At 43.9% G+C, this 18625-nt stretch overlaps 1 protein-coding gene across 2 annotated transcripts in view; it reads left to right on the top strand.

The window, feature by feature from the left end:
* The window catches only part of LOC308379901 (basic helix-loop-helix ARNT-like protein 1), a 47989-nt gene extending 43712 nt beyond the window's left edge, over positions 1 to 4277 (top strand). For both annotated transcript variants that reach the window (XM_080857165.1, XM_080857164.1), the window contains exons 18-19: positions 2254 to 2347; positions 3689 to 4277. In XM_080857165.1, coding sequence (XP_080713291.1) covers positions 2254 to 2347; positions 3689 to 3846 — 252 coding nt within the window. In that variant the 3' untranslated portion in view covers positions 3847 to 4277. The remainder of the gene's footprint in view (positions 1 to 2253; positions 2348 to 3688) is intronic.
* The last annotated feature ends 14348 nt before the right edge of the window (positions 4278 to 18625 follow it).

Here is an 18625-nt window from a genome sequence, read left to right as displayed (position 1 = left end):
CAGTCATCTTGCAAGATACACCGTGCACAAACGAATACCGCTGCAGAACCTACTCACCGGCCCAGTTGATTACTCCCTCGGAGTCGGGTCTTCTTCGGTTTCACAGCCCTGTAGCTAGTGGCCTTCTCCAGCAGCTTAGCGATTAGCAGCAGGGCACGTCAGGGCAGAGTGAGGGCACGTTGTGGATCATGTGACCGACCAAGGTAGATCTAAATTATTATCATTTCGTTACACTTATTATTATTTTGGGCCGCACAGACGGACTTTTCACACACAAATAAAAAAAATAATAATACAAATAATAATAATAAAAAAACACTCTGACAAAAGGGCACTTTGGGCATCAAGGGCAAAAGGGGCAGGTGCTCAAGCCCCCTTAGCCCAGGGGCGGACTGGGGGGAAAAAGTGGCCCGGGAGCTACTGTCAGACCGGGCCTCTCAATACACTGCACGCGGCCCACTAAGTACACGCCGTGCTGCCCACTCAGTACACGCCGCATTGCCCACTCAATGGATCGCACGTATCGACCAGTCAGTGGCCTACTGGGAAAAATACCCATACACTTAACATTATTTTGGATGATTACAAATAAATTACATCATATATACTTGTTTTTTAATAACATTTGGATCCACCAATTTGCCTGGATGGACACATGGAATAAAATGATACTGGCTATTGTAACACTCCAAGGTAGGTATAGGTTGCTAGATGAATAGATCAGACCAGATGGTTATCAGACATTGCCAAACAGGGCGGTACAAAATAAAATTCTGAAGTGCACATCTCAGGTCAACAAGGACTCAGCCTATAGTGCAGTCAAACCATGGCTTTACCATTTCTTTTTTTTCAAGTTTGCTGTGAACATAGCAGTCAGGCCTCTTATTTGAAAAAAAACAAAAACAAACAATGAATCGTAAGAGTTAGGTTACCAATAAAAGGTAAGCCTACTACTTTTTTGGCTTTCAGCCAGCTACTCAAACAGACAAGCCTGCAGAATCATCAATCTAGATAACATGACATTGTTTATAATGTAAGTGTTGTGAAACGCAAGCTTTACTTGGCCAAGTCAACACCTCTATATAACATATTACCAATCTAGATAACATATGAACATTGTTTATAATGTAAGTGTTGTGTGTAACAGATTTTAGCATAACAAACTAGCTGGTAAACTTATTTGACACCAGTTAATAGAAATGATCAGATTGGCCTATTTACAACTACCACCATGGATAGCTTGCTCATCGATTGTAAGCAAGTGACTACGGCTAACATGTTAAATGTTGACAACAGCATCAGCTTGCTTATTTTACCAGATCATAACGGTCTCAATTTAGGTAGGCTAGCTGTAGGGAACGTTACCTCAGCTGAGAATAGCAGGCTAACATTTGGCAAGGTCAACAACGCCACATCTTACCTTATCACTATCACCAGTCGGTGGTTTTCCAAATAAAATGTAGGCTAGAGTAATTGACATTTAATTACACCTACAACAAAATTAGACTGACGGAAGAGATAGACAGAGGCAGCTGTGGGCTGTGCCTCATCCGTGTTAGAAGGGCTAGCTAGGGCTGACTGCACACGTCACTACGGCTGCGTGCCCTGGGCTGGCGGGGCGTGTTGCGTGTATGTATGCAAATCCAATTTTAAGTATCCTATACCTCAATCGGCACAGCTGAGAACACTTCGGCTGTGTAAGAACCAATTTTCAGGTGTTCATTTAATAAGGTGGAGATATTTTCTTACGTTGAACTTCCGAAGTCAGTAAAACACATTCAAGAAGAGACTTAAAAAAAAAACGAAAAATAGTCACCATAAGCGTAAAGACCGATCGCGAGTAGGAGTATAAAAGTCAGTCAGGGCTTTTCATGGTTGTAGTTCTTAGAGAAAACGAGACTTATGTTGTCGTCAATGGCCTGAATTTTTTTTTTACCAATATGCGCTGGCAGTGGGCCGGATGGCGCTGGGCCGGTTGATGGTGACGGTGGGCCGGTGTTTTAGGCCATCGGCCCACCGGGGATTTCCCCGGTACCCCCGATGGCCAGACCGCCCCTGCCTAAGCCCCACCCCTCTGCACGTGCCTGACACACACACACACACACACACTCACTCACTCACTCACTCACTCACTCACTCACCTGGGGGAAAGAAGGTACACACACACTCACAGAAACTTTAATGAAAGAGTGAGAGAGAGAACCTTTAATGACTCTTCCTTCATATTTGTTTGTTTTTCTTCTTTCTCCACAGATCCAAAATGGAGGCACTCCTGACACTCCACCTGCAGGTCTCGCTTCAGGGCCAGACTCCATAGGATACCCCTACTCTAACAACTCCCTCCTGAGTACGACACACACACACACACACACACACACACACACCATAGGTTACCCCTACTTCAACAACTCCCTCCTAAGTACTGCCCACACAGATACAGACACTCACACACATGATGATGATGATGATGATTGGCAACAGTGATGTTGTTTTCAGGTGACAGCTCTCACGTGGGTATTGACATCATGGTGATGGTGATGATGATGATGTTAGGGTGATGGTGAGGACGATGATGATGATGAGTGGTAACATCGATGTTGTTTTCAGGTGACAGCTCTCACGTGGGTATTGACATCATGGTGATGGTGATGATGATGATGTTAGGGTGATGGTGAGGACGATGATGATGATGAGTGGTAACATCGATGTTGTTTTCAGGTGACAGCTCTCACGTGGGTATTGACATCATGGTGATGGTGATGATGATGATGTTAGGGTGATGGTGAGGACGATGATGATGATGAGTGGTAACATCGATGTTGTTTTCAGGTGACAGCTCTCACGTGGGTATTGACATCATGGTGATGGTGATGATGATGATGTTAGGGTGATGGTGAGGACGATGATGATGATGAGTGGTAACATCGATGTTGTTTTCAGGTGACAGCTCTCATGTGGGTATTGACATCATGGTGATGGTGATGATGATGATGTTAGGGTGATGGTGATGATGTTAGGGTGATGATGATGATGATGATGTTAGGGTGATGATGATGATGTTAGGGTGATGGTGATGTTAGGGTGATGGTGATGATGTTAGGGTGATGGTGATGATGTTTAGGGTGATGGTGATGATGTTAGGGTGATGATGATGATGTTAGGGTGATGATGATGATGTTAGGGTGATGATGGTGATGTTAGGGTGATGATGATGTTAGGGTGATGATGATGATGTTAGGGTGATGGTGATGTTAGGGTGATGATGATGATGTTAGGGTGATGGTGATGTTAGGGTGATGATGATGATGTTAGGGTGATGGTGATGTTAGGGTGATGATGATGATGTTAGGGTGATGGTGATGTTAGGGTGATGATGATGATGTTAGGGTGATGGTGATGTTAGGGTGATGATGATGATGTTAGGGTGATGATGATGTTAGGGTGATGATGATGATGTTAGGGTGATGATGATGATGTTAGGGTGATGGTGATGATGATGTTAGGGTGATAATGATGATGATGATGTTCGGGTGAGGACGATGATGATGATGATTGGTAACAGTGATGTTGTTTTCAGGTGACAGCTCTCACGTAGGTATTGACATCATTGTGATGGTGATGATGATGATGTTAGGGTGATGATGATGATGATGATGATGATGATTGGTAACAGTGATGTTGTTTTCAGGTGACAGCTCTCAGGTAGGTATTGACATCATGGACGAGCCCGGCTCCAGTAGCCCCAGTAACGACGAGGCAGCAATGGCCGTCATCATGAGCCTACTGGAGGCTGACGCAGGCCTCGGAGGACCCGTGGACTTCAGCGACCTGCCTTGGCCTCTCTGAACACACACACACACACACACACACACACACTACAAAATACATAAACACACTCACACATTAAAATATACATATACACATAAACATACACACACACACTCAGACACACACACAGCAACTTCTCCATCTCACACACCTCAGCAAAATAGGAAGAACTTTTTGTACTTTTTTGTACTGTACTCTAAAGGTTATGTAGCTGAAGGAGATGTGAGTGTGTGTGTGCGCTACAGGTGTGTACTATACTCTAAATGTTATGTAGCTAGAGGAAGTGTGTGTGTGTGTGTGTGAGTGTGCTAGAGGAGGGGTGTATTCTGAGACGCTTGGCATTGTAAATCTGCTTATCCCATGATGTCTCCTTTTCTGACTATATGTGAGAAGTGTATGGAAGACTAGATGGCGGTAGCTTATTTTTAAAATAAAAAAAATGAATCTTTCTCTTGGGACTGGCCTTTTGCTGAGGTAAAGAGAGTAGACACAGACACGCACACACAGTGTCAAGGAGGGTGGTTGAAACCCCAGCAGCAGTCCTAACCCAATGAAACTACTCACAGCTCAGAAGAGTTTCTGATCCTGCAACCTTAGAGAGCAGTACACACACCGACATGGTAACCACATCTCTTATCACTTCACCACAGAGGCTGCTGGGAGAAACAGCACTCAGCTACCTCTTCAGCGCAGAGTAGATTTCACCTGAATATGAATGTGCAAAAAAGGGGCCTAGCCCAGTGGCAACAGCACAGATTCCCATGGGAGAGGATTGGGGTTCAAATCCTGCCAACAGCACTGTCCAGCCCTGGGAATGGGACCAGAATGACATCCACCTGGTCCAGGTGTGGTTGGATATGGCACCTGAGCAGCTTGGTCCACAGCAGGACAGGGACCTGGGAGACTCCAGGCCCAGGCACTTACAGGAAAAGTGTTTAATTCACTTTATTTTTTAAACCAAATGTAAAGTTAAGTGCCATGGGCCACATTTAGCTAACTCTTGACCACAGGTGCTTAGGGTACTAACCCTAACCCTAACTCTTGACCACAGGTGCTTAGGGTACTAACCCTAACCCTAACTCTTGACCACAGGTGCTTAGGGTACTAACCCTAACCCTAACTCTTGACCACAGGTGCTTAGGGTACTAACCCTAACCCTAACTCTTGACCACAGGTGCTTAGGGTACTAACCCTAACCCTAACTCTTGACCACAGGTGCTTAGGGTCCTTACAGCTGAGAGGAGTTTTGATTCTGCAACCTCATGTAGCAGTACACACACCACATGTTAACCCTAACCCTAACCCACATGCTAACCACTTCTCCTACCTCAGCAGTAGCAGTACACACACCACATGCTAACCACTTCTCCTACCACTACACCACTCAGGACTCCTGCTAAAACTTGAACTAGTAGATTCTTGACATGACACGTGTTCCCCTAATATAGTAAAAGTCTTGACATGACACATGTGTTCCCCTAATATAGTAAAAGGCTCAGCGTTGTTCATCTACAGGGCACTCACCTGGTGGTCCAGAGGCAGGAGCGCTGTCTCCCATGAGAGAGACTGCAGGTACACATCCCAGTGATGACTACAGACTTAAAGGGAAAAGTGGAAAAGTCCAGTCGAAAGCTGGGGATATTTCTAAAGTTTTTTTATTTGTACAATTTTTAAAACAAGTTAAACCGCTTCCAGACATATATCCTGACTTATCAGGTCATAATAAAGTGTCAGTTTACATAGCCACATATACTTGGTGTGCACACGTCAGCAGACTGCTTCAGACACTGCATTCTTTCTGAGGGGACTTGATCCGTCAACCTCAAAAATCAGGATCCATGTCCACAAGATAACCACCAGGCCGCCCGCAACAGAGTATTTGATAAAATGGATAGTAAAGATGGCACCAACTCTGAGTGGCATATCTCAGATCACATGTGTTAAGGGAGCAACAAACCTGTGCTTTTGACCAGGACTGTGTTCCCTAAAAGCATTAAGCAATCACCACGGTAACTAAAAGAGAGAGAGTTCCAAATGAAACACATCCCTGCAAAAGAGGCAACAGATACCAGCTAACCTTGGGCCAAATCATCCTGGCCAGCCCCTACCAGCATGTCTCTTTGGGCCTCATTTTAAAAACGTACTTACGCACAGAATTGATCTAAGACTGTGCGTGCGATCAAATCCACGTCTAAGTACAGATTTATAGAAATTGTCTTAAAGCAGCTTGCACACTGCCCCGACTTTCGCCAACATTCTCCAAATAAATTGTGTTTTCAGTTCCTGCCTGGTAACTAAATCGTAGACGAATTCTAGAATTTTGATTGGTTGTCAACCGATCGTTTTAGGAGTCAATCGATCGTCTACCCACAGGTACCAGTCTTTAGAATGTCCAGTAAACCAACTGCCAGCTCCACACTGCCCAGACTTTTTCCAACTAGCTACTTATTTTTTCAATTGTGTAGTGTCATTGTAATATGAATCAGGTTGATACAATAGTAAATGTAGCTAGGGTCATGTGGGTCTACCTGGCCTACAAAGTTTCAAGGAGGATACAGGAGAGACAACAATCCAGAAGGAGGAGGAGACTTTGGTGTAAACCATGGATACTGCGTCGTGCAGACCAGGGAGCCTATCCCAATTTATGTAGGGAGTTTAGGTATGAATACACCCCGGCTTTTGCTAACTTCGCCCGCTTCGCACCTCTGGCTTTTGAGCAATATCTCACTATGGTGACTCCAATAATTAGGCGACAAAACACTAATTTCAGGGACTGCATTTCTCCTGGTGAGCGTCTGATGCTAACATTAAGATTTCTGGCAACAGGTAAGCTGCTAAAACTCCTATAAATTCCCTCACAATACAAATATTTCAGTACACAGTGTATAGATCATTGTGTAACAAGGTTAATGCCAATCTGTGTTGTTTAACAGGTGAAACCTTCCAGAGCCTTGCTTATCAATATCGTATTGGTTGCTCAACCATCCGGGAAATTATTCCCGAAAAATGTGAAGCTATTCATCAGGTGCTTTGTGAAAAATACCTCAAGGTAAGCATCATTTATCATTAGGCCTACCTCACTGTAAGAGTTGTTTCTGTTCTTTTTGTGATATAATTGAATGAAAGTGTAGTCACAATAGTATTATTATACTGGTATACATTACAAAGATACCAAAACACACAAATGATCAAATAATCGGACATGTTTAATAGAATAAATAATGAATAAATAGCCAGAGAGAAAGAGGGAGAGCAAGAATGAGACAGAAAAGAGTGGGGCAGAGAAGAGAATAGAGAGGGAGGGAGAGAGAGCTGAATGCCATCCTTCACAATTAGCCCTCGGAAGGTCCATATGGATGGTTGGGTGAACAAGGGTTATAAATTAGTCGACTTATTTCACCTTGCATATACCTAAAATAGCTGGGATCAAGTTGATCCATTGCTCTAAACTCGTGTTCTAATTAATGACAGTAAGATGTTATGTGGTCTTGCTTCACAGCTGACCTCTCAGTGAGAGTAGTCTCAAGCATTTGTATGTCTCTATCCTGAGCCTGAGTGTCAGCCGGCTTCCTCTTATGTCGAGGTGTAGAGATTTGGGGGGTGAAATCAGATGAACCAGCTGAATCTTCCTCTCCCCCATCAACTGGTGTTACGTCCTCAGAGCTGATGTGGTAGCATTTGTAGAGCTGTCTTCTCCCTCAATCCCCTCCAAAAGATCATCATCCAATTCCGTTGATATATCCTGCTGACAAAAAATATTGACATTACAAATGTGTTTTTGTTTATCTCCTTTCAGTGCCCCAAAACAACAACGGAGTGGTCAAAAACTGCCGATGGGTTTCAGAAGAACTGGCAGTTTCCCCATTGTCTGGGTGCTTTGGATGGGACGCATGTGGCCTCACCTAGGACACCTCACCTAGAGACAGGGTCACATGAGACTCTTATTGAAGATCTTAGCCTACTATATACGTGGTTGAGACTCTTATTAAAGATCTTACTCATTCTTACAAAGACAAAACAAATAGCTACACGTAGCCTATAAACGTTGTTGAGACTCTTATTAAAGATCTTACTAATTTTCGTGGATGAAAGTCGGTAACAAAACAGAGACAAAAGCTACACAGTCAAGCAATGTCATTTAATGTCATGATGGCCCATCAACCTAGACAAAAGGCCAGGAGCTGCCTTGATGGTTCTAACCTGGTGCTGTGTAAACTACCTTGGGGGGGTTGAATTGGTATTTTGTCTGGTAGGTAAATGCTAATACAACTTATATACATTATCTGTAAGGTTGTGAGTCTGCAGTGATAATGTATGTTGGATTCGTAAAACGTATTTGACCGTGTAGCTATTTGTCTCTGTTTTGTTACCGAATTTCAACCACGAGAATAAGTAAGATCTTTAATAAGAGTCTCAACAACGTTTAGGCTAAGATCTTTAAAAAGAGTCTCATCGGCGCGGACATTGGGTCCATCAACTCACAGGTCAATGAGCAGGCAAACTCCGGCCTCATCAGGATACAGCCGCAGCTTGCGTACATGTCTCCGTCCAACTTCATGTTCCATGCACCTTTGTTCCTGGCGGTGAAGAACATGGATCTGCAGGAGAGCCAGATCGTGGAGGATGACTCCGATGGAGAGGATCTGTGACTTTCAAATTAATAATTTTTGCACTCCATTGGTACTTTATTCTTTGACTTTTGACTTTGTTAATAGTTTTTTTTTCTTTCATATTGACCATTGTTACCATTGTTAATTTTTTTGTTCAGCCACTTAACATTTTATAGTATATTCATATCTATATCTACTTATTTAAAAATGTTGTCCCTATTCATTGTATTTATATCATATCATGCCTCCTACCTCATATTCATTGTATATATCATGCCTCTTACCTCATATTCATTGTACTTATATCATATCATGACTCTAACCTCATATTCATTGTACTTATTATATTATCATGATATTATCTTATGTCTCTTACCTCATTCATAACTTCTATTGCTACCTTCACCTGTACCTGTATCATATCTGCACTAATGACCAACAATTGCTGCCAATGTTACTACTGCTCATGTGGAGTGTGGATTCGTAAAACGTATTAAATGACATTGCTTGACCGTGTAGCTATTTGTCTCTGTTTTGTTACCGACGTGGAAGTTGTATTGTTAAACGCTGAGTACTTTGGTAGATTAAAGTGTAAACTTTGAATACAAATGCTAGTAAAGGCGCGGAGTGCCAGACCCGCGTACTAGGTGAGGCGCGCATCATTCTCAAAGTGGCGAGTCTCGCCCACTAGCGGAGTGCCAGATCGTGTCCATGGCCTTACCTGCGAGTACAACAGGTTTGTATTAATATTTCCGGAGCAATCATTACACCCATATTAACAGTTAAGAGTTGTAAACTATCAGTTATATGATCGCTTGGATACTGTCACAACTTAAAAATAAAAGGTGATTTAAAGGGATTAGTCTTCAAAGTTGAATTAAGTAACAGCAGGCATTCCCAGCAGTACAATTTGCAGTGCCTCTCTGAAGACAACATTTGAACTCAACAACCCTTTTGACTAGTGTTTTGTTCTGTTCAATAAATGAACTGTATTTTATATTATTTTTAATTTCAATTACGGGAATCACATTACAACCATGTTTGTTCAATCCACATGTTGTTCTAACTCTTACCTATAGCAGTAGCTATTCTAATCCATATATGTAACGCCACTGACACCTAGTGGTCTGAGGTAAAATCACCACAACTAGGTTTTCTACTGACATTGTTTCGCTCACACCTTATTTTCGCTGGTTTTGCAAAAATCCATTCATTTTTCCAGAGGGACTTTACTTCAAAAGCTAGCAATAAACACTACAAACGACCAATCGTCTTCCATACTCATTGTTCATTCACAAAGTGGACGAGTCTCGAATCCCTCAAGTCGTTTTTATTTTTTTTCCATCACACTGAACAATTATATTGGTCTGTCGTTGAACGGGTCCTTCTTAAGACATGTTAGAACCTGTTTTAATGCTGTTAATTGGCTACTGCTGATCAGTCGTGCCGGTACAATAGCAATGTCGGAATATTTAATCGCTAGTGACCAAAGACACGCTAGAATAAAGATTTCTCATTACAAACACGCATTATCCTAGGGTTTTTACCCACGTTGACAAAAATGCTATGTCAACTGTTGTAAAGCTTTATACTGTAGGCTACTTATGTCGTCTTGTTACACTCCTGTCATTTGACTGGTTTGTTTTGAGTTTCTGTTCTGAGTTTTTTCAAGCAAAATCAACACTGACACCATCTTAATGACGGTTCACCACAGAGATACGTTTCCATGGCCTATTTATCGTAGTCAGACAGAGGGGCACTGCCACCCACTGGCTATTGTTGGTATTACTGGTTGAAAAAATCTGTATGCGTAGCCCACTCACTTGACTTACAAGAAACACTTCAATAACTATTTTTACTATTAGTATTAATATGATTTAAACATTCCAAAACATTTGGACATCCTTTTAGGGATTTACCTGTCAGTTATCCAGCAGTAAGTAGAGGCTCCTCTCAGTGGTGAGGTGCTCCATCCTAAGCCTCCTCTTACCCGGCTCAACATCAAGGAAAACAAAAACATTAATATAATAATCAAAAAAAATACAAATAATAATTTGCAGAGTATTCCTCAGTAGAGGACATTTCAGATTGAAGAAATTCATTTAAGAACATCAATATAATTTTAGATAAAACCGAATTGTGGACCGCTTGTGGACCTGGGACTAAACACCTCCCTCTGCAAATGGATCTACAGCTTCCTGACGGGGAGGCCACAGGTGGTGAGACTCGGTGACCGCACATCAGCCACAATGATCACAAACACTGGCGCCCCCCAGGGCTGTGTGCTTAGCCCTCTCCTGTTCTCCTTGTTCACCCACGACTGTGCGGCAATGCAGAGCTCCAACCTCATTGTGAAGTTTGCTGATGACACAACCATCGTAGGCCTCATCACTAACAATCAGTGGTGGACAGTAACGAAGTACATGTAATTCGTTACTGTACTTAAGTATCATTTCCATGTATCTGTACTTTACTCAAGTACATTTATTTGGTAAGACTTTATACTTTTACTTCACTACATTTAAAGCGAAAATTATTACTTTTCACTTTACATTTACAAAAACACTCGTTCCTTTTTTATTTTTAATAAAATACCAAAAGGTCAAAGTGTATCGCGACTATAACCAATCAGCGGCAGCGCCCAGCGCGCGATTATCTGCTGAAGTTAACAACAGGTGTCGTCCTGATTGAAGAATTGCAAAGTCACGCTGGAGCTGGAAGCACAAGGTGGTGTACGTGCTTGTGGTCATTGAGAGTTCTTACTAGAGATTATTAATATTATTTGTCAGGTAAATGGCTGAGGAGCTGACTGCAGCATCATCGTGTAACAGGTACAAATATGTGCTGCGCCTTTAAGCCGCGAGAGTTCGCGTGCACGAGCGAAGGAGCCGTTAGAGAAAGAGTAGAGGGAAAGAAGAGAGAAGTTGAGTTGGAAGACGGAGTTGTTCAGAGTCACGATTATAGTTAAGCCATATGTATTAGTTAAATCAAATGCTTAGTGTTTAGACCCGGTGACGTTGCTAGGACCGGGACGGGTTTACTTTGACGGTGCCAGTGCCAAAGTTGGGCAGCACTTAGGTTAAGTAAGTTACGTTTTGCCGTGAGCGACAACACCCGATAGACTAGCGCAGGAGGCTAGCCATCAACACTCGACGCTTCGCCTGCTAGCTACTTCCCCGAGGAGATTCCGCTGTGAAAGCCATTACTGAGTTCAGCCTGCCATCCATCGGCATCCCAGAAGTGATCTCTGTGACCGGTATCTTTACACCACACCATCACATACACTGACTCCTCACACACAGGTTGAACAGTCCGAACGAACTAACGCTGCACTTGTGCTCACTCACACACACACACACACACACACACACACACACACAGAGACAAACGTTCGCATCTCACTGGAAGGGACATCAGACTGCGTGCATTCCGTGACACACACACACACACACACACACACACACACACACACACACACACCCACGCACACACGCGGACTCAATACGGATATCATATTGTGGAGTGCTATTTTAATTGTATGTTGTATATATATATGATGTATGCCGGTCTTAGAGTAGTTATTATTGTCAATCTAGTTTGTTAGCTTTTGTTTTTTAACTATCAGAGTGAAGTTTGTGGTATATCAATTATTAATTCAGTGTTGTAGTTTACTACACACTAAGAGTGTTTGTTTTTAACTGTAAGAGTGAAGGTTGTGTATCAATTATTAATTCCGTGTTGCTGATGAGTGTTTGTTTTTAACTGTAAGAGAGAAATTTGTGTAACAATTATTAATTCCTTGTTGTAGGTTACTACACACCGAGGGTTTGTTTTTAATTATTAATTCTGTGTTGCTGATTACTACACACTGAGAGGGTTTGTTTTTAATTATTAATTCTGTGTTACTGATTACTACACCCTAAGAATGGTTGTTTTAACTATTAATTATCAATTCTGTGTTGCTGCTTACTACATACTAAAAGATTATTTGTGTTTTTAAACTGTCAATTTCTAATTCAGTGTTGTGGGTTACTTACCTGGGGGTAGGGGCGCCTCATCTGTTCAGCTGGCTTTAGGTAGAGTGGGGTTTGTGTCAGGTCAGTGTAGTGCCTTACTTCAAGCTCTGCATATTGCATACACGGTAAGTGGGGAGGGGCACTAGACATCTCCCTGCAGCCTGAAGTTAAACCCTATCTCAAGGGCCGGTGCCTAGCCTGGGCTGCTAAACAGACAACAACCTGTTTGTTCACACAGACAACGAGGTCATAGGCATTGGGTGTGGAGGACCTAGATCCTGTCCCACTCAGTTCCCCTCAGCTAAGTGTCAGAATATTACCCCTACAAGGCAGCGGCAATTCTCCCGACCGCTACAATTGGCGTCACGAACAGGATAGAATACACAGTTATTTTATTATTTTACGTTGTTTAACAGGAGCCATGACGGCGCAACTTAAAGAACAGTTAGAGCAGCTAGGGGAGCGATTTGAGCAGATGCAAGTGAGATTCAATGACCAAACAGCGTTGCTTGAACAAGCTAGGAGAGAGCAGAGAGACTCCCTGGCACTAGCTAAGGCTGTCATAGATCAGCAGAGAGAAAATCCCCCTGCATCTACCGTTTACATCCCCAGAGACCGTAAGTGCTCAGACTTCAGTGGGAAGCCAGGTGACGTGGATATTGAAGAATGGATTTCATCAATAAAGTCTGCCCTTCAAGTCATGAAGGTCCCTGTAGAAGATCAAGCAGAGTTTGTAAAGCAGCACCTTAAAGATGAAGCCAAGCTCACAGTCAAGTACATGATGGAAGACAGAGCTAAAGATGCGGCTGGCATATTTGAAGCACTGCGGAAGACTTATGGTGACAAAGTCGCTTTAGGCACACGCCTCAAAGAATTCTATGATCGCAAGCAGATGTCTGGAGAGACCATACGTTCATATGCCTACAACCTCCAAGAGAAGCTGATGCGGATTCGGCACCGAGACAAAAAGCGTGTCCCTGATGCAGATGAGATGTTAAAAGAGCAGCTTGCTCTTGGGCTCCGAGATGACATCCTGTGAAGAGAAATCAAGAGAAGACTAAAAGAAAACGAGAATCTAACTTTTGTTGCGCTAATGCAAGATGCCATCTCATGGTCTGAGGAGGAAGAGGTTCAGGCTTCTAATGACGCCCGAAGCAGTTCCAGGGCCAAAGGCGTGGTTAATGCTGCCAGGGCGACGGATGAATCTACACCAGAGTTGACAATGGAGGTGCTGCACGAAGCTATACAGAAGATAGCCCTCCGTCAAGATGAACTGTTCCAGGTGGTGAATCGCAGCAGCAGTAGCGTGACCCAGCAGCAGGATGTGAAAGCGGGTAGCCCACCTCTGAAGAATGCTGAGGGGCTGTATATCTGCTACACATGTAATGAGCCTGGGCACACAAGTAGACACTGTCCTCTGAACAGAGGAGCCATGGGCCCAGCACGCCCTCCACTCCGAGGTGGGGAGCCCTCAGGAGCTGTGGGAAGCAACCCGGTAAGGGGGGTGCAACCGTATCCATGCACCCCTGCGATTAGAATTCACCTGGCGAAGCAGTCCACTAGCACTTCCGGAGCTCTGAGTGGAAGTGCCTTTGGGAACTGCTTGACGGTGGAGGTGAAGATAGCAGGCGTGAAGACAGAGTGCCTTTTGGACACCGGATCAGAGGTGACCACAATCCGGGAATCTCACTTCAAGGAACATTTTGGAGGGTCCACACTGTCCTCAGCCAACTGGGTCCAGCTCTCCGCCGCAAACGGCCTTGACATTCCCCTCCTTGGATACCTGGAGGCAGACGTAGAGTGCATGGGGAAGACCGCTGGCAGAAAGTGCATTTTTGTCCTCAAAGATGAGAGCCCAGAGGATGACGAGATGAAAGGCCTCCCCGGCATCTTGGGGATGAACGTGCTAAGTGAGCTGAAGGATATCTTTGTAATCACGGATGGTGTGAAGAAGATGAATAAGTACCGGGTAACTGAGGCCAAAGTCCACCGGGTGCTAGCGAACATCAGAAAGGAGGCGGCGATCCTTGGACAGAGTGACCAAATAGGCTACGTGAAAGTTGCAGGAAGAGAGGCAATCCCCATCCCACCACTCAGCGAATGTATTCTTTCGAACGCAGAACGTCATAAAGGGAACCGGGAGTGGCTCACCTGGCCTGGAATAGGGCAAGAGCAAAAATGGGATCCCACTGTCCGGCCTGTCCACTCAGCTGTGTGGGATCACGGAAAGCCCACAGTGGCAGAACTGAGAGGCATGGACCCAAAGCTGAAGCAGCTCGCAAAACAGTTTGAGCGGCTGAGCCATCAAAATGGAGTCCTGTTTCGGTCTGTCAGTAACCCGAGAGATGGGAAAGAAATTCGGCAGTTAGTTGTCCCAGAGAGTTTACAGCGGCGAGTGTTCGAAACTCAGCATGAACATTGTGGTCATTTTGCAGAACAGAGCACTCTTGAGCTTTTGAGGCGGAGCTATTACTGGCCAACAATGACCAAAGATGTGCAGGACTGGATTAATGGATGCAAGCGATGTACCCTGGCAAAAGATGTGTTTCCCAAAATCAAGGCCCATCATGAGAAGTCCAAAACGGTAGTGGTAACGGCAAACTCTGTTGCGCAGGCCTCGACCAGGAGAAGGAAAAGAGTCTATGACCGCAGAGCTGCAGCGGCCCTCATGAGAGCCGGGGACCGTGTGCTCTTGCGCAATCACTCTTGTCGGGGCAGGAACAAGATAGGAGACAAGTGGGAACCTTTTCCTTACATAGTGGTCCCACAGAACCACAGTGACATCCCAGTGTACACTATCCGCCCTGAGAAAGGCGGCCCTTCCAAAGTTGACCAACTAAAACTCTGTACTTTCCCGTCATCACCACCACGTCCCCTAGGCAGGCACCGGCCCAGGAAGGACACTGGCCCGGACATTGACACAGACTTCCCTGACATCGTTTGCATTCCTGCCACTACACACACGCCCCTCACTTACACTGACAGGGGAAATAGAGATGTAGCAGAAAAACCCTCAGATGGGGAGGATGAGGCTATGGGTGAAGTTGTTAGCCCCTTACCTGAAGAGCTGGGGTCTACCGGTGGGTCAGACGCAGGGAGTGAAAGTGAAAGTGTGGGTGAACCCAGACGGTCTCAGAGACAGACCAGAGGTACAATTCCTTGTAGATTTAGGAGAGATTAAGTTTTGGAGTGATGTGTTTAATTTTATGTGTTTTAAACCTTTTCCTTGTTTTGTACTTGAGTATTGAGTGAATTGAGTTATGATGTTTCTGTTACTGACAAGTGTTCTAAGGCATCTTCATTTACATCAAGTGTTGAGAACGTACCTGTGGTTACTTTTTTTATGAATTGACATGCTGTACTTTCTTTTGCTCTTTTTCAGAGATCACGCTGTCATCTGGATGATTGATGGTATGGCAGGGTTTCGCAGGGGGGAATGTAACGGGTACAAATATGTGCTGCGCCTTTAAGCCGCGAGAGTTCGCGTGCACGAGCGAAGGAGCCGTTAGAGAAAGAGTAGAGGGAAAGAAGAGAGAAGTTGAGTTGGAAGACGGAGTTGTTCAGAGTCACGATTATAGTTAAGCCATATGTATTAGTTAAATCAAATGCTTAGTGTTTAGACCCGTTGACGTTGCTAGGACCGGGACGGGTTTACTTTGACGGTGCCAGTGCCAAAGTTGGGCAGCACTTAGGTTAAGTAAGTTACGTTTTGCCGTGAGCGACAACACCCGATAGACTAGCGCAGGAGGCTAGCCATCAACACTCGACGCTTCGCCTGCTAGCTACTTCCCCAAGGAGATTCCGCTGTGAAAGCCATTACTGAGTTCAGCCTGCCATCCATCGGCATCCCAGACGTGATCTCTGTGACCGGTATCTTTACACCACACCATCACATACACTGACTCCTCACACACAGGTTGAACAGTCCGAACGAACTAACGCTGCACTTGTGCTCACTCACACACACACACACACACACACAGAGAGACAAACGTTCGCATCTCACTGGAAGGGACATCAGACTGCGTGCATTCTGTGACACACGTCACACACACACACCCACGCGGACTCAATACGGATATCATATTGTGGAGTGCTATTTTAATTGTATGTTGTATATATATATGATGTATGCCGGTCTTAGAGTAGTTATTATTGTCAATCTAGTTTGTTAGCTTTTGTTTTTTAACTATCAGAGTGAAGTTTGTGGTATATCAATTATTAATTCAGTGTTGCTGATGAGTGTTTGTTTTTAACTGTAAGAGAGAAATTTGTGTAACAATTATGAATTCATTGTTGTAGGTTACTACACACTGAGAGGGTTTGTTTTTAATTATTAATTCTGTGTTGCTGATTACTACACCCTAAGAGTGGTTGTTTTAACTATTAATTATCAATTCTGTGTTGCTGCTTACTACATACTAAAAGATTATTTGTTTTTAAACTGTCAATTTCTAATTCAGTGTTGTGGGTTACTTACCTGGGGGTAGGGGCGCCTCATCTGTTCAGCTGGCTTTAGGTAGAGTGGGGTTTGTGTCAGGTCAGTGTTAGAGATGCACCGATTGCAAAATTCTTGGCCGATACCGATTTCCGGTTTTTAAGAAGGTCTGACCTGCCAAAACCGGTTTTTCCGATACCGATTTTCTAAGAAATAATTATAATCATATAATAGACACCATATTTGTTTGGCGTGAGTACCCTTCTCCCAGACAACATTTTGCTTATATAACTGCAATTAAAACCACAACTAGTGGTAGGCTATATGCTATCATAACTCCCCTTTTCAAGAACACTGACATTCAGTCCAGTTTACAGGTCAATAACTAGGATAAAACTAAAATAAATACAAACAAAAGATAGAGTGCACTATTATGTACTGAAAATAAACTGGTTCTCAAAGTAAATTGCACATTTCAGGCCTTTGACCTCTCTAAATAAAAAAGTGCATCATAATATGGGATAAAAAAAAAACATCAATACAAACAGGTAGCTTTAGGTTGTGATGAAAGTACTCCATCCCACTCCCAATGCAATCACTTAACCATCAATGGCAGGTTCTTCTTCACAAACAGAAACATCTCTGCCTTCTCACCAGAAAGCCTGTTTCTTTTCTCATCTATGACATTACTAGCCAAGCTAAAAAAGCGCTCGCTGTCGACGCTTGTACATGGAGCAGAGAGGTAGGCTTGGGCAAGTGCAGGGTAGTGTGTTTTGTTTTCATGCCAGCGTTTTTTACATCCTAACGTTAACGTTACTCGACTACTCTCAGTTGAGTGACAGACGACAGACGAATGACAGACGTTAATTTGTGAAAATAGCGATCTTTTTCTAACAAACATATTCTACTCAACTGTAAGGAATATTATTCTGCATAATGATCGGCTAAATATCCCGATGTGTTTCACATTTTTTAATAGTTATTTGCGAAGATATCCATATATTTGTAAACGTCTTTTTCTGCACTGGCAGCCACATGTGTAGCATTCCATAATGGGACTAGTGGCAACGGGATTTCTGTTAGGGGAGTTGCCATGGTAATGGGTTGACTTGTTGTGGTTATTCTGAGCACGAGTGAAATACGCTTTTATTAAACGGAGAGCTACTTATCCAAAGAGATATTTTCTCAGTGTGAGTTCTTGAGAGAGCCCTAACACGGACACTACACATGTCTTATTTTTGACTTGCAAGCATTACAAACAGCGTGTTTTGGGTCGTCCTGGCACACAGTCAAATAAGTCCAAATCAGCTACATGTTTTCTTCCCGAGTCTTGCTAGTTTTTAGCTGTTTTGCTCTGGGCGCCTTGAGCTGCTACGCACCGCGCATGCGGGTCAGTTTGATCGGCCGAAAACCGGAAATTACGACAGTGACCGGCCGGTCACCGATTGTGGCCGGTTGGATATAAAACCGGCTTTTTTAATCGGCGGCCGATTGATCGGTGCATCTCTAGTCAGTGTAGTGCCTTACTTCAAGCTCTGCATATTGCATACACGGTAAGTGGGGAGGGGCACTAGACATCTCCCTGCAGCCTGAAGTTAAACCCTATCTCAAGGGCCGGTGCCTAGCCTGGGCTGCTAAACAGACAACAACCTGTTTGTTCACACAGACAACGAGGTCACAGGCATTGGGTGTGGAGGACCTAGATCCTGTCCCACTCAGTTCCCCTCCGCTAA

This window comes from Sprattus sprattus (genome assembly GCF_963457725.1).
Source record: "Sprattus sprattus genome assembly, chromosome: 18".
Lineage (NCBI taxonomy): Eukaryota > Metazoa > Chordata > Actinopteri > Clupeiformes > Clupeidae > Sprattus > Sprattus sprattus.
Note: the sequence above shows the minus strand (reverse complement) of the source record. Positions and strands in the feature narration are given on the sequence as shown.